Raw genomic sequence first — 25,051 nt, forward strand, 5'->3', positions numbered from 1 at the left:
ATTTCCTATTTCCCATCCACTCATCAAGATTTTTCTTGAAGAGTGTTAATGAAGAACTTTGCTTGACATAAGTGAGTAGCTTGTTCCAGAGTATAGGAAGCCTCTGGGACAGGAATCTATCCCTCCAGCATGTCCTGTTTATTGTGGTGATAAAGTTTAGGTCCCTAGAGCGTGTAGCTTGGAGGGATTGGGATTTCTTTAGGTGTAGCATGTTCAACAGCTCTGGGTTTGACACAGCTTTATATGTTAGGCAGAGATCACCTCAGAGTAGGCGATATGCTACGGAGTAAAGCTGGATTTTATTGAGGCGGACAGTGTAGGGCATTTGTTTGAGGCCAGTAATCCTCTTTGTGAGGTACTTCTGTGGCCTTTCCAGCTGCTGCAGATGTCTTGTGAGGTACATTCCAAATGGGGCATTGTACTCTATAATGGGTCTAATGAGTGACAAGTAGAGGGGAATAAGGACCTCTTTTTTTCCTGGATGAGAACCCTTTTATGATGAGGTGTGCTACGTAGAAGGACTTTCTGACTACTGTGGCGATGTGACTATCAAAGAAGAGACTACTGCCTACCTGGGTCCCAAGGTCTCTTATTACGCATTCGGTGTTAAGTAGATTGCTGCCTATGTGGTAGTTCATGGGTACAGAGTTTTTACCAAAGGGGATGACATTGCACTTTTTGGCATTGAGCTTGAGGCCATGACTCTGACACCAGGAGGCATCTGTCTCAGTGAGGCCCTTCTGTAGGATGTCCACATCATTTGGGGACTTGACTATGGCTCCTAGTTTGCAGTCATCTGCGAACTTCATCAGCCAGAGGCCTTCTGTGTTAGCCTGTACTTCAGAGAATACACATATATATATATATATATATATATATATATATAGATATATATATATATATATAGATATATGTATATGTATATGTGTATATATATATATATATATATATATATATATATATATATATAGATATATATAGATATATATGTATATATATATATAGATATATGTATATGTATATGTGTATATATATATATATATATATATATATATATATATATATATAGATAGATATATAAAGTCAGACAAAGCATAATACTCATCTTCTCAGTCTTCTTCAAGCCTATCATCAATTAAACCAACCTGGAGTCGTTCCAGAGTCTCACCAATGTGAATGCTGACAAAAAGGAATACCCTTCACATATTCTGTGAAAAGTGATATGTGGTTGGGCCTTCAGGCTTCTCTTGGGCACAGAAGTCTAGCATCTTTCAGATCTAGGGGGAAGAGCAATATGCTTCTCCATAACAGCTCCTTTCTTTCCTACAGAAACTTGAAAATTGTAGCAAAGAGTTGTACTAGCTTCCTGCGAATGATGCCAACACAGGCACAGAGAGAGAGAGACACACACACATATAGACAGCAGTGTTTTAAATTATTTTAAGCAGACAGAATATTAATCACAGCAGCTTAAATGATTATCAGCACTCCCACTGAAATGCAGTGAGCAAGCATTGACTTGTGGGGACCAAGTAGCACATCTTCTACACTGCCACTCATGCCCTTTAACCCATGCTAATTATGGCACTACGCAGTACATAACTGCCTGCTGTTGCACCTATAAACTGTACTAGATCTGCACATTCTTCAGGTCCAAAGGCCAGAGTTACTTTTTCTAAAACATGCTCTGGGCTGAGTGACCACTTTTTGTATTATACAACTGTTGGAAATAATTAACAGATCAAACAGCTAAGACTCATTCATTCTCTTGCATTGAACTCACTATCAACTCAAAAGCCAGCTTACGAGAGATGAAGGAATGAAGGAGATCAGTTATGTGACCCAATAACTCTCAGTGGTTGGGGCTGTTCTCCCATATAAAGAGAAGCAGGATCCACTGATAAAGTAGCTGACAACTTATTTATTTTACTTGTTTGTTTACATGGAAAGTCAGACTGGACAAATAGTCCATTTTCAGAGGAGATCCAGGCAGAAAAGCTCCACAAATATTACAGATAAATTAAGAATATACTTCTATGAACAAGAATATATTACAATTAGAATGAGACAAGGATAAGCTCCTGTTAAAACAGTATTTACCAGAAGTAGCTAATGAATAACACAGACTTACATTATGTCAAAATGCACATTTTTTTAATACAATAAAAACAAAAGTAGCTGATAGCATGGAATAATACAAGTTTGTTGAACAAACAAAATATTTCAGAACCACAATGTGCTATAGTTCCTGAGTATCATGGACTGCTTTTCAAGGTTGATGAAACAAAGTTTGAGCATGCAGGTAACCAAGTCAGCAGCATGTGCAGGTTAAATAAAAAATATTAAAAAAATATCAGCACTTAGAAAAGTGAGTTAAAAAGGGGGTAAGTGTATATTACTTTCCTGGCTTTTTATGTTAGCTGCTATCCTGGATCAGAACAGCAACATAACCAAAAACTAAATGATTTTCAGGAGTTCTTTGAAGGTCGGTTTACAGGCTCTGGACCTTAAGTTTAGAGGCAAGGCATTCCATGTTTTTGTAATGCAATTAGAGTAAAGGAGTCCCCAGCAGAGTTCTTACTTCTGGTTATGTTTATTAGTGCTTTGTTATTGGAATGAAATAAGTGGTTGAGTAATAATTTAATAGTTCATTGAGAGATGGAGTTGTTTCAGGTTGGTAAAAAATTTGATGGGCAACTGTAAGTTGGTTGAGAACTAGCAGATTAGGCAATTTTAACCACAAAAACTGCGTAAGGGCTAGACAGTGATGGGATATCTAAGTTGAGTCAGATGCAAACTTAACTCTTGCTATAATAAAACAGCAAAGTTTGGCCAAGTCTAATTTAAGTTAACAAGTATGGGTGTCCATATAGCAAAGTAGAGACTAGGTGGGTTCTTGCAATAATGGCTTTAGTATTTCTGGATAGGTATATTTTGCTTCTGTATAGGGTTCCAAGCTTTGTGTGTACTTTTTTTTTTAATAGTTTGGGCAATGTGCAAGTCAAAGTTCATGTTATTTAGAATAACCCCGAGAAGTTTAGTTTGGGAGACAGGAGTAATTGTAGTGTTGCTAGCTGAAGTTATTATAACTGTTGGGATGGGGTCTATGGCTTTTGAGGGATGAAACAGCATTAGTTTAGCTTTTTAGGGTTGAGTGTAAGCTGTGTATTGGTTAGCCAAGATTTTACTGCTGTGAAAGATTCCTTAGTTATTTTTTGAAGTTGTTGGAGTGGGGGACCTGTACAGATTTAGGTGTAGCCGTTGGCATATTGTACTAAGGTGGCATGTTGTGTGACAGTATGGAGGTTGTTAGTGAATATGGTGAACAGAAGAGGTCCCAGGATAGATCCTTGTGGAACTCCCAAAGTAACAGCCAGAAGAGGATAGAGGTTATTTTTGCCATTTAAGAGCCTAAATATTCCTGGAACCATGCTAGAGTGGATTAACTTAAGTTAAGTTCAAAAAGTGAATTTAAGAGTTTATTATGTGATACAGTACCAAAGGCTTTTGAAAAATCCAGAAATATAGCAGAAAAGTTTGCCTTCATTTTTTGATGGTTAATGGTATAAGTAAAGTTCATGAGGGCAGTGTTAGTGATATGATTTGAACAAAATCCATGTTGTGTTTTGGATAAAAGTTTGTTAGTTAAGAGTGAGTTTAGAATTTGTGAATGTATGCATTTTTGCATGATTTTGCTAATGGAGATAAAATGGCTATAGGCTGGAAGTTAGAAAATTCTGTTGAGTTTCCACCTTTGTGTAAAGGTATTATATGCAATATTTTCCAGAGTGTTGTGACATGTTGTTGTGAGATGACCCAGTTTATGAAAATAGATACTGGGTAAGTGATGGCTTTTGCAGCAATTCTGAGGTATTCTGCTCAAGTTGTGGGGTTGAGTTTATTAAGGTATTCACATATAGTACTTACAGCGAGAGAGACACGATTCCCACAAAGGTACCTTTTTTTGTGATATTTGTGACATTCCTTCGGTGGTGAATACAGAGAATGTAATTAATGCAGATAATGATCATCTTCCTCTTCATCTACCTGAAGGTGTCTGTAGGATGATCACACAGCACCTCATCGCAGGTGTTTAAACAGGTTTGGTCAAACATCATACAAAAGTTCTGGTATGTGGGATATGCAGACATCCTTCTAAGAAAAAAAAAGAACATCCAACTTCCTCTGCTGGTACAATTCTCTGAATAATAATAGCACTTAATGAAAAATTAATCAGTCTACTGAAAAACACCAAAGTAGCAATATAATGAACATACAAGCACTATGGAAAGGAGAAAAATTTATAGTAGTAATTCTATTAATGAATCTTCCTATTTTCCGCTTGAATGCCCTCTGGATAAGGGAAGAATGCATATGTAAATATTTTTCTGACTTTTAGTCGAACTAAAATGTCCACGTGTATTTATGTTTCTAGAAGGATATCTACTTTCTTGACCATAAATCATTTCAATCAGTCCTGTAATGTACCAAACTACAGCTTTTTTTCTTTTGTTTTATGAAGACTACAAAATTATTTGGTATATAAGACAGTCTCTCTACTAATCTATACCTGCTGTGTTAACTTCTGCCCTACAGATTCACCTTTTTCCAAAAGACATAAAATTTCACAAAGAAAAGTTATACTCTGCATGTTTTTAGAAGTTTAGACTGTAGAGCCTGCCCCTGCCATGCAGAGGTCTGAACCATTGAATAGATACCCATATAGATAGATAAATAGAAAGATGACCCATGTTCGAGTGTGCAAGGGAGGATGGGAGTGAGAAGAAGGTGTAGGCTCATCAATCCTAGAGAAAAAAAAAAAGATGTCTCTGGCTTTCACTCAGGAGACACCCAGGAAAGCAGTAGGTGTTGCATCTTTGGAAATCGGGCCTGCTGAGCACATACTGTCTGCAATGGAGAGCAGTAACCTGAGAAGATACTTGGGAAACACTAGGTATTACATCCTTGGAGAAAGGACTTGCTGAGCACATGCTGCCCATGTGCAGAACATTTACCTGGGGAGATACCTGAGGGTACACTAAGTGTTACATCCCTGGAAATTGGGCTTGCTGAGCACATACTGCTCACAAGTGCAGAACACTAACCTGGGAGCACTAGGTGATACTTCCTTGGAGAAAGAACTTGCTGAGCACATACTGCCCATCTGCAGAACACTAACCTGGGGAGATACCGGAGGGAGAACTAGGTGTTGCATCCTTGGGGGTTGTGCATGTTGAGCACATGGCTGCCTACAGTGTAGAGCATTAACCTGTAGAAAAGCTATGTGAGGACAGGCATACTTCCTATGGCAGGCAGTGTATGGAGGAGTTTAACTCATTCCCTCTAGTACATCTCTTTTGTGTGTGAACCGGTAACTCTCAGTGGGTGTGGTTTGAGCCTTTAAAAACATGGTGATCACATTACAGTTCACACAAATATTCATATCACTGGAACTGTGTTACTAGAAAACTGTAAATGGCAAAGTATTCAGTTAATCTTCATATTGGTGGTATTCATTTAGCTTGATGCTTTAAACTGGACTTTATAAGCCAAACTAAAGGCAGTGAATATTAACTGTGTAAAGTTATATAAACAGCTTATGGTACTGGAGTAATTATTCAAGCAAACCACATACTAATAGCAGGATTTTCTTCATACAGCTGCGAGCTTTCATATGAGGTTATACAGTTCTGCCTGTTATCTGAATGTTGAGATATTTACAGAAATATGAAAATTATGAAAATACAGATAAACAGTTTATAAATAATATCCCATATCTCTTTAGCTACATTAAACAGATGTCAGATATAAAAAAAGACTGCATTTGCCATCACGTAAGCCTTAAGATAAAATTTTCTGATACTCTGCATGAAGCATGATTTTCAAATTATTAATGCAATTTTGAAAAAGCAATAACTGACACCTAGAGGCATCAGTTGGAGTTAATTGCAGAAACACCTGAAGATGCACTTGGCTGTAATGGATTAAGACAAAAGCCAAAGGGTTAAGAACTCTGGTGAATAGGAGGAGACTTCACTGGGTCCAGCAGACTGCTCGACCTGCTAATTCCCAACTCCCACCTCACCTATAAACAAGTGGGTTGATCAGGTCTTCAGCCATGGAATGGATGGACCTTAGGGTCCTTATCCGGCCTGAAAAGTGCCTAGCTGTTACCCCAACACAAGAACAAATATGCTGATGGAATGAAGGAAGGGGGACAACTAGGCAAGCCCAGGGAATGATGTGGTTAAAAAAATAAGTTTATTACACTGATGTAGTGCATGAAGCATAACAGTAAACTTCCTGAAGTTCTGTATTAGCCACCATAAGGACTCAGCAGTGCATTAGAGTAAGACTCTTGCAGATCTAAACCTCTTATGGAGTACATAAAAAACCTGTTTGACAAAAATCATTTTTAGTGTTTTCAGTACAGTAATTCAGTTTAATTTCTTACCGTTGTTACACTATTCTCTCTCTTCTCCCTGAGAAACGGGCAAGCCAAAACTTTCAAGTCCCGCAGTACTGCAAAAATCATTTTAGATTCTTCTCCAAGAGAAAGGAAAAAGTCACATTGGAAAGAGACGGCCAAGGCTGGGGCATCTGACCTCATCAGGTTGGCTACAAACACAACTTCTGGGTCAATGACTAATGCTTTCACAGTCATTTTTTGTTGCTGGGTATCAGCTAAAGAGAGAAAAAAACAAACAAAAAAAAAGAGTAGACATCTAAAATAAGCATAACAGTAAAATCTAACATGTAAATATCAGCAAGCAGGAAAATATGCAGCAATTTCAGATCGGTAAATCATTTTCAAATTATAGCCTCTCCACAAATAACTCTAGTTTTCCCTATGGGATCTATCCTAAATACATAACTAATGATGCCCATCATATACTGAAATTTCATGCTAGAAGTCTTTACAAGAACAACTACCAATATAACCCACCATACATCACTGTAAACATACACACCCATCTTTATCCGCTGAGCCAGATTGCTTTTTGTCTTTTTTTATATGTTTGACATCAAGTGCCCCATGGTTGCCTCCTCAAAAATTAATTTTGCCAATATGGTTTACTTGATGTATGTTTTGCTGTATCACTTGTTTATTAGTGTTATGATTCATAGAAAAAGTCAGTATCTTTTGATTATTTTACCAGTTAATCTGGATGAAAAAAGTACAGCTCAAAGAAAAATGAAACATAGAAAAATATACAAAGAAAAATATTTCATTTATATTTGTCACAGTGATGCTCAGTAATGAAAAGTTAACAAATATAAAGAAAATATAAACACATACCCGATGACAAATACTAGAGTGCCTGTGAATACAACACCCAGGTAAATTCTCAAAGTATCCAATGGATATTTTCTTCAGATCTAAGAAAAGTTGGAGTTTTTGCTCGAATGCCTCCTGCAATGGTGGTAGTTGACTGGGCAGACATTTAAACTAAATTCAGTTAGCATTTAGTCCAAGAACCACTTCTACTTCAAAGGACAGAAAAAGTCGACCTTAAAGCTAGTTAGTGGCAGTCAGTTCTTTCTATTCCAAATTATCTTTGATCCTGTATCTAAATTAAGATAAGTAAGGCTTCTTCATTACCACCTTCTCATTCATTCACTCTTCTTTAGAATAACTGTCTTTTACATCAATTATGATTTAAAAGAACATATATTAAAATACATATTTATAATTTGCCTGATAGAGTTAAAATTTCTGGATATAGTAACAGGCCCTAATTTGTAAGAACACAAATATAAATTTTATTATTGCAAACAAAACTACGTAAATAATAGCAGAATTGTCTTTCAGAGCTATACAGTTAAGGCTCCTATACATAGCACAAGCATAAACCTATAATTCAAAATGGAAAGGGATGATGAAGAAACTGCTCAAGAAGCAAGGCGAGACTGGGATTTTGGATGCAAACCTTTAAGGAGAATAACAATCACCATGCAGAATATTATGTTTATCAAGTAGCCGAAAGTATTGTAAGAACTAAGCCAACATGGGACTGGAGAAAGGAGACTTTGCTGAACCAAGGTATTGGGAACAAATAATTAGATAGGAAAAGGTAACAATGTCAAGATAAAAACAAACGAAGCAGGCACCCAAGAACTCCAAAATAAGTGTAAACGTATTTATTAATATAAACGTTTTCGCTCTTAGCCAACACTTAGAGCTTCTTCAGACAATACAAAATTGGCGCCAAATGACTTTTGTATACAATATACATGATGTCATTTCCTGAAACACAGTAAATTGAACATTTAAAGAGACAAGAGTTTTAAAAAACATATATAAGATAAAATATATTAAAAACTTACATCTTTCACCGTATAAGTTGGATTATGTAGGTACCTAAAAAGACCACTTTTATATTTAATATTTAAATGTCAATGGAACCTACAATTTATATTACCTCCACATAGTATCTAGTGTTAAATTTAAAAAATTAAAAAATGTTTTAAAACATACCAAACCCAAACATACAAATTGCTTAAAATATTAAGCCTAAATAATATCTTTGTAAAATGTTAGGCATTTACTTTATAGGCAAGCATGCTAACCATCCTCATAATAAATATGCACATAGATATATTACACAATTACTCTATTATTCTTAAATATAAAAGTTATCTTAGGGCCTGATACCATCTTTTCATTCAAGAAATCCTAAAAAATGTAGGGGATACTTTGTATATATATAAAATATTTTGTAACAAATTCAAATGTAGGAATTATTGGCTTCTTGGTGGTATTAAGTATTTCCATGTGTATATTTATTATGAGGATGGTTAGCATGCTTGCCTATAAAGTAAATGCCTAACATTTTACAAAGATATTATTTAGGCTTAATATTTTAAGCAATTTGTATGTTTGGGTTTGGTATGTTTTAAAACATTTTTTAATTTTTTAAATTTAACACTAGATACTATGTGGAGGTAATATAAATTGTAGGTTCCATTGACATTTAAATATTAAATATAAAAGTGGTCTTTTTAGGTACCTACATAATCCAACTTATACGGTGAAAGATGTAAGTTTTTAATATATTTTATCTTATATATGTTTTTTAAAACTCTTGTCTCTTTAAATGTTCAATTTACTGTGTTTCAGGAAATGACATCATGTATATTGTATACAAAAGTCATTTGGCGCCAATTTTGTATTGTCTGAAGAAGCTCTAAGTGTTGGCTAAGAGCGAAAACGTTTATATTAATAAATACGTTTACACTTATTTTGGAGTTCTTGGGTGCCTGCTTCGTTTGTTTTTGCTGGGTATTCTTCTTTGTCGATTTCCCCAACAATGTCAAGATGCCAAGAGCATATTTGGACTATAAGATAGAGACTACCTTCCCTATCAAGGATTGATACCAGAGTACAGGCAAAGAGAAAGAAATAGGGGGACCCTAAGCGAAAGATCAGCACTAGTACAGTTTTTATTAGAATCTAGAACAGAAGCTGCGTTAAAAAGGAATAATTAGTACAACATAGAAAATACTGCATGATAACTATAAGAATCAGTCAGAGGAGGTTAGAAAGGATTAGGAAGCGAGATTGGATAAGCAATTCACAAAAAAACAATGGGAGGTAGACTCCAAAGAATTTCTCCTCAGGTAGACAGCAAATGTTGGAGGTGTAATGGAGAAGAAATAGGTAGCTGAGAACATTTTCTGGGAGTGTAATGAGTTGGCAGACTTTAAAGACTCCCTGCAGACTGCTCAGTCAGAGATACTGGGTGAGCAAACTGGCATATCTAAGGAAATTATTTTTTCTGAGCTATGATACACATATAGTAAGGCCTTGCTGAGTCTAATTATGTTGGCTTCCACAAAAAAAAAAAAATAGAAAATGGAAAGTCTAAAAGTACAGTTTTGTACCTACCATAAATGTAGATGTTCGAGTGCGCATACAGCTACAGTCATCACACTTGGGTTATCCTGCCGTCAGGCGGGTCCTCGGTCGGCCGAATTCCAAAGTCTAGGTCCGGCGTCGGTTGTCATCGCTTCTTCCCTGAAGTCAGTGCAGCAGGGGTATAAAAGAGGCAGCAGACACGATTTTCTTCAGTTTTTCTTGCCCCAGATGTCAGGTGCCCCAGAAAGGAAGGCAAAACATGATGTCATGCAAACATACATAAGTAGATAAATCAAAACAGCAGTTGCAAGCAAATACACCATAAAGGAATACCCCAAATAGGTTGTATGTTAAAGGTGCTTGTCATAAGCCCTGTCCTAAGAGGGGATGGAGGGAGGGTAACCTGGACTGCAGCTGTATGCGCACTCGAACATCTACATTTATGGTAGGTACAAAACTGTACTATGTTCATCGTGCATACAGCTGCAGTCATCACACTTGGGTAGAATCCCAAAGCTAAGTAAGGGTGGCTGGTACTAAGCGGAATTAGGAGGGGCTAGAATGCCCTGTAGGACTGCTGTGGCAAAGCCCGCTCTAAATTTTGTGTACAGTGGAAGGTGGTAGTGCTTGGAGAAAGTGTGCACTGAACTCCAAGTAGCTGCTTCCAAAATGTCCTTGGTAGGGACCCACCTGAGGAAACCTGCTGAGGTAGCTGTAGCCCTGGTGGAGTGGGATCTGATGTATACAGGCAATGATTTTCCATGAAATGAATAACAAAAGAGTATACAGTGGGCTATCCATTTTGAAATAGTCAGTTTGGAAATAGCCTTTCACTGAGCACCTGTAGCATAGGACAGAAAGAGCTGCTCAGATTTTCTGAATGACTTTGTTCTGTCCAAGTAATAACGAAGTTGCCTGTGAATGTCCAAGGAATGTAGTAGCCTCTCTCCTTTGTTCTGTGGATTTGGATAAAAGGTAGGTAAATGAATAGACTGATTCAAAGCCACACTGGACACTACCTTTGGCATGAAGGTAGGGTTGGTTCGTAAGGAAACCCTGTCTTGATGGAAAATGATGAATGGTTGCACAGCCATGAGGGCCTGTAGCTCCGAAACTCTGCGTGCTGAGGTAATAGCCAGAAGAAATGCTGTTTTCCATGACAAGTATTGTAGCTCTGCTGAAGAAGCCGGCTCAAAAAGAGGCAGTGTCAGCTTCTCCAATACAAAGTTGCGGTCCCAGGCTGGAGCTGGTTGTTTCCGTGAGGGTTTTATATTTTTTGCCCCTCTGAGGAACTGCCTTAATAGAGGATGTGAGAATAAAGGAGGATCCGTATTGTATTGTGCTGAAATGGCTGAAGCGTGGATCTTGATGGAAGAGAAGGAGAGGCCATTGTGTAACATCTCAGTTAGGTACTGTAAAATCTGAGGTATATTTATTACCCAAGGATTCTGACCCTTTGCTTGATTCCAGGAGCAAAATCGTTTCCATTTAGTGGAGTAGGTTTTTCTAGTAGAGGGTCTCCTGGCCTCCAAGAGGACATCCTGCACCTCCTTGGAGAGGAGAGTTTGTTGGTACACTAAGGTATTCTCCATGCAGCTAGATTTAGAGTTCTGAGCTGGCTGTGAAGGGTCTTGTAGTTGTGCTGGGACAACAGAAGAGGAACTTGAGGAAGGATCCATGGTGGTGAGTGTGACAGGCTCTTTAGGAGAGGATACCAGTGCTGTCGTGGCCAGTCTGGAGCAATGAGAAACATTTGTGGCCTCTCTGCTCTGGTTTTTAATAGGACTTTGGCCAGTAGAGGTAGAGGCTGGAAGGCATAGACTGTCAATGTTGTCCAATTGAAAGATAGTGCATCCACTTTCCAGGCCTGTGGATGATAGGTCCTTGAGCAGAATTTTTCCAACTGGCAATTTCTGTGGGTAGCAAATAGATCTATGTCTGGCTGTCCCCATGCCTGAGTTATCTTTGAGAAGACTTGAGGATGCAACTTCCATTCGTGTGGGTCTGTCATATTTCTGCTTAAGTTGTCTTCCAGTGTGTTTTCCTTCCCTGGCAGGAACTGTGCCTGTAGTTGAATTTGTAATTCCAGTGCTGTGTTCCACAGGGTCATGGCTTGCCTTCACGGGGGGTATGAATGCGTTCCCCCCTGTTTGTTTATGTACCACATGACTGTGGTGCTGTCTGTCCTTATTAATAGTTGGCCTGGATGCAGTAGGTCTTTGAAGGTCATAAGAGCATTTTGTATGGCTAGCATCTCCTTTTGGTTGATGTGTAGGTGCATCTCTTTTTGGGACCATTTTCCCTGAATACACTGACCTTCCATGTGTGCTCCCCAGGCGTAGTCTGAGGCGTCTGTTGTGATGATGTGAGTTGCTTGTGGTAAACAGAAAGGAAGACCTATGTTTCTTTGGCATGCTTAAGCCCACCACAAAAATCCCTTTTGAAGGCATGGAATGAGTGGTATAATTGTTTCCAAGCTGTGGCTGTGCTGAGACCATAAGTTTTTTAGGTACCATTGTAGTTTCCTCATATGCAGCTTTGCAAATGGTATTAGTAGGATGCAAGATGCCATGAACCCCAGAGCCTGCAGGATTTTCCTTGCAGGTAGCCTGGTTAAAGTTGCCATTTTGTTGTAGTATTGAGACAGTTGCCCTTGTTTGTCTGGCGTGAGGTAGGCCATCTGGGTTGTTGTATTTAAGCTGGCACCCAGGAAAATTATCTGTTGAGAAGGTATTAGTTTTGATTTCTTTTTGTTCACTGTGTACCCAAGGCAGTTTAACAGTTTTATTACAAACGCCAGATGTTGCAATAGAAGGTCCTTTCTGTCTGCTTGGATCAGGCAGTCGTCCAGATATGGGTAGATTTGGATTCCTCGTTGTCTGCAGAAGGCAATTACTGATGCCAGGCATTTCGTAAACACTCTGGGTGCAGTAGATAAGCCAAAGGGCAATGCAGAGAATTGGTAGTGGGTTGAACCTGCAAGAAATCTGAGGTATCTTCTGCAATCTTGTCTGATAGGGACATGCAGGTATGCCTCCTTGAGGTCCAACATTGCCAGCCAAGACTCCTTGCCCAGCATGGGAAGAAGCTGTTGTAATGTGAGCATCTTGAATTTTGGTACCTCTAGAAATGTGTTTAGAATAGATAGGTCTAAGATGGGTCTCCAATCTTTGTCCTTCCTTGGTACCAGAAATAGCCTTGAATAAAAACCTTGACCTTGTTCTTTTGCAGGTACCTCTTGAATTGCTTTCATATTCATGAGAGCGGAAATTTGCCTTTGTGCCTCTGCCCATTGATTTTGTGGCAGGGTTGGCATGCCTCTCATTTTTGGAAGGGTGTGAAAGTGGAACCTGTAGCCTCTATCCAGAATCCATTTGTCCTGTGTAACAATGTGCCAGTTTTTTTTAAATAAGGCCAGTTTTCAGCCCAAAGGTGCTGCCATTATATCTTTGTTTGGCAGGCATAGGGGAAAGTCATTGCATCTCTTTTCTAAATGACTGTGGCCTATCTTCTCCACCTCTGGGGGCTGGTAATTGCCACTGTCTAGCTCTGTAAGATCCTTGAGGTTGTCCTCTACCCCTTGGGCGTCTGTATCTGCCCCTTTGGGGTCTGTCCATGGCTGGAAAGGACCAATTTTTTGAAGGACAGTTTCTGCTGAAGCATGGAGGCTGCACCTGCAAGAAATCTAACTGTATGCATAGATTTCACTTTTTCCTCCATTTTCTTTAGTACCTCCTCAGCTTTAGCACCGAACAATACATCTTTTTGTAGTGGTGCATCTAATAATTTTGCTTTGACATGATCTGGTCAGTTTTGCTCTTTGAGCCAAGCATGTCTACGTATGACAGACCCCGTGACAGCAGCTCTGCATGAGGCCTGTAAAGCATCAAAACCACACTGCAAGGTATGTTTCCCCACTTGTTCTGCTCCATGCAACAAATCCTGCAACTCTTTCAAGTCTGGCTGTTCTGTTTGTGTCATTTTGCCTTTCAGCTGAGATAGCAAGAACTGTTGGTATTTTAACATATGAAATTGACAGTTTAATGCCCCCATAGTTAAAGTGGCTGATGTATACACCTTTTTCCCCCACCTTTCTAATTCTCTAGAATCTCTTTCTGAAGGCAAATGGTTTTTAGCAGTAGAGGCCTTAATCCCCTTGGGACCCTGTGAAATTGTTTCTGGGTCAGCAGTATGGCTTTTATAAAGGAACTGGTGAGAATCAGGAACCCAGTAATATCTGTCTGGTTTAACAGGGGCTGGAGGTAATGAGTCTGGATTAAGACTGGCTTCTGCGTAGACATCATCGAAAATATCTAAGACAGGAGGAATAACAAAGGGCCTATGTTGGGGAAGTAGTAGAAATTCCCTGAGCCTTTTCTTGGAATCTGAGAAATCTTGGCCTTCCCAGTGGAAGTGCTCTCTCAGTGTATGCAGGGTTTCCCCAAAGGAGAAGTCCTCAGGGGGGGGAGACCGAGGGAATAGACTCCTCAGCATAAGAGTCTTCAAATGGGGAATAAGTGTAATCCTGGTCCTCAGAATGGTCTGAAGTAATAGAAGCCTGGTCTGAGAAAGGGTAGTCTTCCTCCAACCTGGGTCTTTTGTCTGAGGGGGGTTGAGAACCCATGATGAGAGTAATCAAATCCTCAGCCATTTTAAGCATCTGTTTTTTAGGCATGGGGCCTGGAGAGGGGGTCTGAGGCCCTTGTTTTTTAATTTTCATTGCAGCTTTGGACTTAGTGAATGATTTAATAGAGGAGGTGGTAGGCCTGAAAACGCCTTCAGAAATGGCAGGCCTGGCTGAAATTTCGGTTTCCCCACCAAGAGTGGCGTCGGTATCTGCAGTGGGAATGGAGACTGAGGATCCTGCGGCCTCGGGTACTGAAGTCACCGGTAAAAAAGTTTCATCGGTAGTCAGGGGCTGCGTAGGTGCCTCGCTGAGAACCGGTAGTCGGCCTAAGCGTGATCTCAGTACTCGGTGCAGGCCTCGGATGTCTATCCTTATCCTTGCGTCTTTTGCCTAAAACTGGTGTCGATGTATCCGACGACATGATATAATTAAATTTTTTGCCAAAATAATGAAGGGCAAACTCCGCCCGGTGCTTAAAAGTGCGTTTGTTAAACCTAGCACAAAAACGGCAGGCCGAGACGTCGTGGTCTGGCCCTAAGCAAGGTAGGCAGTAAGAGTGAAAATCCTTATGCGGTATTTGCTTCCCACAAGAAATGCAATTATTAACTTTATGTATAAAAAGAGAAACGGCTTCAGGTAAAACCCAGGTGCACAAAACCAGAACTATATATAACCAAAAATACACAGAGGTACCACACAATAGCGTCTTTATTACACTGCTTCTGCTTCGGGCACCGCACGTCAAGAAAGACTGAAGAAAATGGCGTTGGCTGCCTCTTTTATACCCCTGCCACACTGACGTCAGGGAAGAAGCGATGACAACCGACGCCGGACCTAGACTTTGGAATTCGGCCGACCGAGGACCCGCCTGACGGCAGGATAACCCAAGTGTGATGACTGCAGCTGTATGCATCATGAACATCCAACTTTACTAGAAGTAGTGAATACAGTAACAGAGATAAATACTGGAATTGCGATCTTTGGAAAAGGACAGGAGCAAATTATATAGGAAAACAATGGGAATTGTGGGAACAATGCATGCAAATGAGGAACAACGTTTAAAATAAGGCAGGATTTGAATGAGCTATGTAATGTTTGACTGACAATGACTGGATAGATTATAAGCAATGTATAATGTTTGCACCTAGAATCATGTCATATTGGTTTATGATGTCTTAATGTTTGCAACTAAAATTATGTCAATATGGCTTGTTTTCATTTACATAATTGTATGATTGCCAATTTCATATGCGATAAATTAATAAAGATGTTTGTAGCTTAAAAAATAGCAGAATGGTGAATCACTTTCTTTTCCTTTTTAAGATAAATTCTAATGTATTAAAATGATTCTGTTATCAAAAATACTATACATTATTCATCTGTACTACCTGCAACCTAAATTTGAGAACGGACTAGAGTAGCTGGTAAGGTGGGGTCAGGGGTTTGGATGAAATGGACAACAGTTTTTTCTTCTTTCACAGAGATGAAGTGAGGGAAAGGATTGTTGCATTTATAATATCTGGTAGAGACCATGGGTCTTACAGGACAGTAACAGTGTTAGGAAGAGTCTCACATCATCTCTTACATCACTGTGGATCAATCTTCCTTAGAAATACAGGGTCTCTGACCATTACAGCTACACGATGGCTGCTACTGCCTTGTCTGCTACTCCTTCCCTACAAGGTTGGCTTTTCAAGCAGCTGAGGGTGGGATGGGGACTACTCAGCCAAGGAATATAACCAATACTTCTGAAAATGAGCTACAGGAGCAATGAGGAAGGGTAAACAGTAAATGTGGCAATCATCTGGAGAGATAATGGTGTTGTGGCTTTGGAAAAAGTAAAAAAAAAATATTTTGGGTGGCCTAATGGTTAAGGTGTTTGCCTTACAAACACAAGGTACAGGGTTTGAGTCTCACAAGGGATAACTGGCTAGGCTTAAAATGGCTTGCAAGGGCAGCTAGCCTAGTACTAACCTATGAACCAACATTTTTGTTCTTATTTTCATACTGTAAACTTCATATGACTCATAAACCATATCATCCATGGGATGGAAGAACTGGACGCATTAAAACTGAATATAATTAGCATCTGTTTATAAGGTACAGTACAGTCAATTGATTATAATTAATTGCCAGTTTGGAAGGATGTTAAATATTTGTAAAACGAATAAATTTAAGATCAGTTATTCCTAGACTAATTAAGAACAATTTTAGTATTAGATACCAGACATTTTCCTTTAAAATTTTGAAAAGCAAATTAGATATCAAATAATTTTAGAAACACACATACACATCTCCAGAATTAAAATTCTGTTTTCCATTTTCTTACAAATATTGTTGCTATTATTGAAAGCAGAGTATTGGCAGGATGATAGGTTCTTACACTAGTTTATGTATTAAGTGTACAGTTGTATAAACACTTACCATAACAGCAGCTGTACTTCACTTCACTCTTGCGGTATTCTTTACTCAAGGGATCCCCTGCCAATGACAGCCTAATGTCTGGCCAGTACAGAAAAGGCTTAGGTTTTCAAGGATGTAGTGCATTGCACATATGATCCCCGCTCATGGCATAGGGCATAAAGGTGACATACAAACATGCATACCTCAGAAATAAATAGTCCCAGGAGGAATGACAGTCCAAGGAGAAATGTGTGCATACAGAAGGAAAATGGAGAAGAGAAAAAGGGGCAGGAGGAGGGAATGAATACTGCAACAATGCAGGGAAGGACATCTACTTGTATGGTAATACTTTACACAACTGTACTGTGCCCATCCATATCATTGTTGCAGTATTAAACACTGAAGGGAAAGTACAAAAGCTCAACAGCAAATTTGGGAGGAGGAAGGCCCAAGCAAGGCTCTCAAGAAACCCATACAGGATAGGCCCTGGAAAGCCAGCTCTAGCCCTGGAATCCACATTCAGTTTGTAATGTTTCGTAAATGTATGGACAGAAGTACAAATAGCAGCCTCAAGGATAGAATTGGTATCCAATCCTTTGAAAACAAAAACTGCAGAGGAAAACACAGCCCTGCTAGAATGAGCCTTTATGGAAGCAGAAAGGCTTTTCCCATAAAAGGAATAACAAAAGGAAATGGCTTCAGCAATCCAAGAAATGGTTTGTTTAGAAACAGCCAAACTTAGAGATCTAGGATGAAAAGTAACAAAGTCGCTCAAACCTATGAATGACCTTATCCAAATAATAAACTGTAAAAACAAAGCAAGGCCACCAAAAAACAACTGATAATAGCAATACCAGGTGGCCAGGTGCAAAGTACACTAAGACATACTGAGGGAGTCAAAACAATAAGTTCAAAGGTTTATTGAAAGATTAAGTGCTTTCATTCTGCTACCCTCAGGACCTTATCAAAATAAAATTCAACACTCAGCCTTCTGTTTATATAACATCCAAATTCATTTAATTAGCAAGAACCAATTTGCGGTATGTGTATATTAATTTCTTAGAGACAGTGTATATCCAAATATTATGAGGCATATTCATGTACGCTACCCAAATGGGAAAAAAAACAAGTTATATCACAATAAAATACTTGCAAAACTAGCCTAAGATTGATAAATAAAACCACCATAGTTTATAAAATGCATTTCTATGACCAGATGTTTAATATACCATGCTAAAAAACTTAAAAATGGTTTAAAATGTGAAATATAATAAATACAAAACTGTTTAAAAATAATTTTAAAAGTGATTTTTAAATAAGTTTTAAATAATGCAGTTTACTCTCTGTATTATGGGTATAAACTAATGTATCCTAAGCCAGTAATAAATATTAAATTAGGTATAAGGGTAATGTCTAAGAAAAACTCTACAATTTGGCTGCCCTACACTTTAGTACAGGTTTCATAGATTCAGTCATTTAGACCAGGATAAGTAAAGCATTTACGCAATGAGGGATGAGGGATTTGGGCACCCAGGTTGGCAGCAACCTGACTTTTGACCACCATGTTGCTTACGTTGTACGGAAAGCTTTCTATATTGTCCACCTCATAAGTAAGGATATCTCATCCAAAGACAATATATATATATTTATATAAGATATTTTATCAACATTCTTTATTGAATGTATACATGGGTTTAGGGCTATTGGCAATGGATTAGCCCATATGCAATTAGCACTTTATGTAATAATAGTTAGTTGATATATATTGCTATTTATTTATATTTATATTCATATATTTATACAGTTATTTGTTTATTGATTTTACTCATGTATTTACTAGTATGTACATTTATTGGTTTATATATGAGTTGATATATACATGTCTGTCAGGTGTCAATATATGTTTATAAGATATAAAATAAGAAGCTGAAGAGATAGAGGGCAATTTGGACCTGCCATAATATATATCTTAGTAAGGAATAACACAGAGCACTATGCACTTTATTTTAATAATATATTGATTTTTATATGTGGGTATCTATTTATGTATATATGTATATATATGTATATATATATATATATGTATGTATATATATATATATATGTATATATTTTTATTTATCTATATATTTATTGACTTATTTATTACTTTTTATATTATTGACAAACAGGAATTAATATGTGTATATTATTGGGTATGCAAAAAATATATAAGAAGTAGACAAAATAAAGTGTCAGTTAATGAGGCTTCTGACTTGGGTTAAGGGCTAGTTATGTGGAGAAATGCTTTGAGGTTTACTGATGCATATATTTTTGCTAGACTATTTTATTCTTTTCTTTTTTTTGTCTCTGGTTTTGTTTTATTTTATTTTAATGTTTATTCACTTTACTTTATTGCACTCTATTCAATTTAATATGATCAATGTTGTTTTATATATATAAGTAATCTATATATATACATACTTGATATATAACATTGCAGAATAGAGACAAACTGATATATTAGATTAAGTATAGATTCATTGTGACTTTAAGAGACAGTTATGCTGCTTGACAGAGATAGGTGTTTTCAATTAGCAAGTTAATTGCATCAATTAAGTAATGTAATATACTATTTAAACTGAGCTGCTTCAATGTATATTGAAATCTGATGAAGCGTATTACAAATACGTGAAAGCGCTCATTTCGTTGTTCTCTGTTTTATGGAATAAAGAAGAAGTTTGCTTTATCCTGGACTGATTTTGATTCTGTGGAAATAGTGACTGAAGTAGCCGTTTTGTTCTGGTTCACTTGTGTTCTACATTTACAATAAAATACTTGCAAAACTAGCCTAAAATTGATAAATAAAACCACCATAGTTTATAAAATGCATTTCTATGACCAGATGTTTAATATACCATGCTAAAAAACTTAAAAATGGTTTAAAATGTGAAATATAATAAATACAAAACTGTTTAAAAATAATTTTAAAAGTGATTTTTAAATAAGTTTTAAATAATGCAGTTTACTCTCTGTATTATGGGTATAAACTAATGTATCCTAAGCCAGTAATAAATATTAAATTAGGTATAAGGGTAATGTCTAAGAAAAACTCTACAATTTGGCTGCCCTACACTTTAGTACAGGTTTCATAGATTCAGTCATTTAGACCAGGATAAGTAAAGCATTTACGCAATGAGGGATGAGGGATTTGGGCACCCAGGTTGGCAGCAACCTGACTTTTGACCACCATGTTGCTTACGTTGTACGGAAAGCTTTCTATATTGTCCACCTCATAAGTAAGGATATCTCATCCAGAGACAAGGCGGTCATAACATCCCTGTATTCTTCCCTTATAAGGCCAATTATTTAGTACAATGCTCCCTTCAGCATGTACCTCACAAAACACATGCAGCAGCTGGAGAAACCACACAGGTTCCTCACCAGAAGAATCCAGGGTCTCAAACATCTACCCTACACAGACAGGCTAAAACCCCTGTCCCTCCATTTAGTTTCAAACAAACTCCTCAGAGGTGACCTCTGTCTGGCATACAAAGCAATCTCAGACCCCGCCTTGATGGGACTACTGCATAACCGCAAGTCAAGCTTCACTAGAGTAACCTGCACGTGCTACCTCAACCTGGTCTGTGACATCATCAGGTCTTGTTGGTGGGACAGATTTGTGTCCCAGATCCCAGAAAATACACCCCTGGGATTCCACACCTGTGTTCCTGCTGGACAGGGGCTTTGGGTGCTGACTTGTCTAAACATGCGCTAAACTCTTGGCTAGGCTTATAAGCACCTCAGGGCCAATTGCCTAGTAACTTCCTATGAAGTCAAGGTTTTACCTTAACATATTCCAATTTCTGGAAATAATCTCCTTAATTTGTGGTGCAACATAGTTAAACTCCACTATCATAGCCCTATCAAAGTTCTTGTCATCATTACTGATGTCAGACTTGGGGTTTTACGCCATATCCAAAAGGGGTTTATATTTCCTTCCCCATTCTCTGAGTACTTCATATGCAATATTAGTCACTAAATCCCTGGGGTAACCCCTATCAATGAACGAACTTGAAGCAATCAATTTCTTTTGTTAAACCATCATAATAGGAAGTCATTCTAGCAGCCTGAACACAACGCCCTTTCACCAAACTTTTTTCTGACCAATAGGATCGGCACTGGTGAAGGGCAAGTATGAGTTGCTAGGAAGGCAATCTCTAACCTGCAGTCCAAACTCATGCTTAACATCATCCCACTCTATTATCTTTCTCTCCCAAGCTACTTATACCCAGTACCTTGGTTCCTTGCCATTTTTCCTCAGGTAAATTTCAGCTCCCTCTTGCCCATTTTCAGTGCCCTACTTCTAGGCATCCCTATTGGTAAAATGTCTTTTTTCCATTCCTGCTACTTTATAAACATAATAGTCTATGGGGTTATCTTTCACATCAAGGACTTGCAATCAAAATCCTAGTTTTTTTTTTCTCTCTCAAATGAAATGCAAGAGAGCATAGTTTACAAACACAGCTTTTGTTTTACCTTCACTCAGTTTATATCCCAAAGAGACTTGAAACTGTCTTACACTGTCCCACAATACTTAAATGTCCTTTTTCGTATTTATTAAGTACAAAATAATATCAACTACACAAAGCTAACTTTTCTTGACAGCCACACCAGTTATCACCCTGAATTTATCAATCATTTATTATCGTTGCTAAAAACTCTTAAATGTAAAGCAAGTAACAGAGGGGAAGACACCATCCATGCCCGATTCCAGTGTTCAAAAAAACTTGCCAGAAAGAAACCCCCAACCTTAAATTCTTCCATATAACCCTTTCATACAGCCTTCTTAGTAACCCTATTATTCTACTAGGAAATGCTACCATTGCTATATCCATAAAAACTTAGTTGACTATGAAAAACTTCCTCAGCATCACGACTTGCAACAGTTTTACAATCTGTTTTTCACTGGATCATCAATGTTCTGTTAATGTTGCACACTGATGCATATATTTTGATTCTGTTATGATTTTTGCCCTTTTCTTAGCTAACAAACAAACACTTCATAATTACGGTTTAAAACAAAATAGGTTCATATGAATTGGGATATGAAGAGTATTCACCCTGTTTGGTTACGAATGCCTCCATAGATTTCTTCCAAAATGCTGGTACTCTCTCTCCACCTTTTAAAATATTGTTCAGCAAAGCCTTCCAGACCTTCATCACACAACTCCCTCTTCACTTCCAAATTTCCACAGGACTACAATGTGTTCCTGGAGACTTCCCTGTTCACTGATTATATATTACAATTTTATTTTACCTCTTTCTATCTTAGCTATTAACTACTGCACCCCATCTTCCTCTAACATTGAAATAAATCGCTCAAATATTTCCATTTGTATCTTATCTTGTTTTCTCCATTCATCTGCTTTATATAATTTTTCTGAAATATCTCTGATATAGCTACAGGATCTCTGGTTACTTTTTTTGTTGAAGGCTCCTTAAGTTTGGTTACACTCTTCTTCTACTTTCTGTTGCTTAAGTCATTGTGCTAAATTTTTTTGTGCTCTAGAGCAATCAGAAATGGTGGCTTAAGAACAACTTGTTTAAACTCATGCATACTACCCAAATACTCCTGCTAAAGAGAACAGCAGAGTGCTAAAGGGAACAACAATATAGCATTTTGCTGCTGTTCCACTTTTTGTTCTGAAAGACTTTAAACCTTTGTCAACCCCTCTAAACAATTTCTTCTTTTTCTATCACATTTTCTCCAGCTTCATTTTATAACACTCACTACTTTTTCCTTCTGAAGTAATTTCTATCTTCTCTAAAAACTTTTGAATCTTATCCGCTACTCATTCCTTAAATTCAACTCTTTTTAAGAGGTATAAAGGGTCAGTGTCTCATTTTTATATCATTACCTTACTTTATATTTGTTTTATTAGTGCATGATCAGATGGATCTCAAAACTTTGAATTAAACATGTCCCTGTGAAACAATTTATATCCAGTCTAGCCCAGTTAATGTATCTTTGGGAATAATAAGTAGATTGTATCAGAGTTCTTGCAACTAAATTCACATCTTCCATACCAAATACTTCTTCAGAAATCTACCCCCTTTTGCTACTTTTTCCCTTATAAATTCCCCTGACATATCCCTACTAGTGCAAATCAAGTTCCAGTTTCCATCCATAAACAATATTTGCTGCTGAAAACTTAGTTCTCCCAAAATTCTAAGTTTCATAACCGTAGTTTTAGTCTGAATACAGGTACATACCAGCATAATCACTCTCTCCCACCAATAATCCATTGCTACAACAAATCTACAATTATTGTCCTTTATTCCTCTTTTGTCACTACTGGAGCTCCTCCTACAATCAGTAGTATTATTATTACTTCCCATTTCTTTGTCACACATTCTGCTAAATGTCCATCCTGAAATATTTTATTTATGCTCATTTCCATCCTAATGGGCATCCTGTAACTATTTACACCCTGCATTTCTTAATGTAAATCAATACTCTGATTTTCAAATATTCCCTTAAAGCAATTTACAATCCACTTTAATATTGACAAAGCAGCCATTATGATAAAAAGCTATTACTCCCATACATTCTATATGATACTTATTTTGAATATACATTTCCATCTTACAGCTTACAAGCTCACACTAGTGACTGATAGGTTGATTTTGAATTAAATTACTAATACTAGTCTCGTATTTAAGCACATCACATTTATCCGGGCTATTCATGTCAATAAAAGCACTCAAGAAATAAATGTTCAAAACATGCCCTGACGCCTTTTAACTCACAGCAAAACCACAAAACTATAAACACTTTTTAAAATAGAAGACTATCATGCCAAACAGGAGCAAGCTGCTTCAAGCGGATGGTGCACCCACACACACTACCAATTCTAATGTTATGACTAATCAAGCAAAAATGTATTTCAGCTTACTCAGACTGCTATGCATTCTTACCTTAGCTCTACTCCACCACAGATGTGAAAAACTTGCATGCTTTCAGGAAAGAACACATTTTAGCCTTAAGAAAAAATACACTGGCCGCCCTATAAAAATGATACACTATCATACTAAATACATTAAAGTACTTAGGCTGCAGGGAAGGCAAGTACTTGCATAACTATTCAAATTCCACAACTTCAGACTTCCTTGCTTACTTTAGTTCTTTACTTTCTCTGAGCTACTTGCCAGTATCTCTTTAAAAGTTAATTTAATAGCTTGAACATAGCTAGATATAATCTGAATCTCACATTTGCTTCTCAACATACCTGGAGAGCTGGTATAATCTGCTTCTCTTCTGAGTGGTATATCTTTACTGACAGAGGTCTCAACTGCTTTTTCATGGCCAGATTTGAACCCAGACATTATGCACTCTCTCTTTTTAATATAGTTTTTGTCACAACCACTGATCAATCCAGTCTTCCAGTCACAGTCTTCTAAAACCTCTTGTGCAAGAACTGCTGGCATGGGTATTATGGTACTTTTCCGTTATCGGGGAAACAATGAAAATGCAGTCGCTGAGCTGCGAATGTACACAGAACCAACAAGGTTTAACAGATGTTGGTTCACTTCATATGTCTTTATATCACTGTCACTGTAATAGAAGTTTGTCATACCCGGTGGTCTGACACTATTTCTCTGTAAGTCTTCATTTTGAATAGTTGGCAGTTTTCTTATTAACGGTTCTTCAACCAGTTCTTGTCTAAGAGGTGACAATTTCCGCGAAGCTCCTTTCTACAGTTGCTCAGTGATATATATATACATATGCTGTGCATTTTACAAAAAAATTAACATGTTTTCTGACTGTAATGAATGCAGGGTGACTTTTTTTTTTTTATTTCAGGTGAAAGCTGCTAGCAGACACGTAAGTGGTGGTCTGAAACTTATTTTTTGTGTCTGCTTTTGTTGGTTAGACTGACAATGAAACTGCCGCTGTCCTACAGACACACATATATATGTATATAGATTTTATTTACACTTGGAATCAGTTCTTCCGTGGTTGCCATCCATTCTTCTTACGTGTGTTTACTGTAACATTAGTTTCTATTATCCCTTGAAGCAAACAGTGAGTCACTGATACTTGTAACACTGTACTGATTCCAAACACCTCCACAAAAAAAATTTTGTAACAAAACACAAGTCCAAGCACTTTACCAGTA

At 37.6% G+C, this 25,051-nt stretch overlaps 1 protein-coding gene across 1 annotated transcript in view; it reads right to left on the bottom strand.

Annotated features, from left to right (window-relative positions):
• VPS13C (vacuolar protein sorting 13 homolog C) overlaps window positions 1–25,051 on the bottom strand; it is a 6,956,796-nt gene that overhangs the window by 2,660,785 nt on the left and 4,270,960 nt on the right. Inside the window, exon 52 of the mRNA XM_044076309.1 lies at window positions 6,455–6,684. Within this exon, the coding sequence (XP_043932244.1) occupies window positions 6,455–6,684 (230 nt within the window). The remainder of the gene's footprint in view (window positions 1–6,454; window positions 6,685–25,051) is intronic.

The sequence above is a fragment of the Protopterus annectens genome, chromosome 7.part0 (assembly GCF_019279795.1).
Source record: "Protopterus annectens isolate FY-2018-M chromosome 7.part0, PAN1.0, whole genome shotgun sequence".
NCBI lineage: Eukaryota > Metazoa > Chordata > Ceratodontiformes > Protopteridae > Protopterus > Protopterus annectens.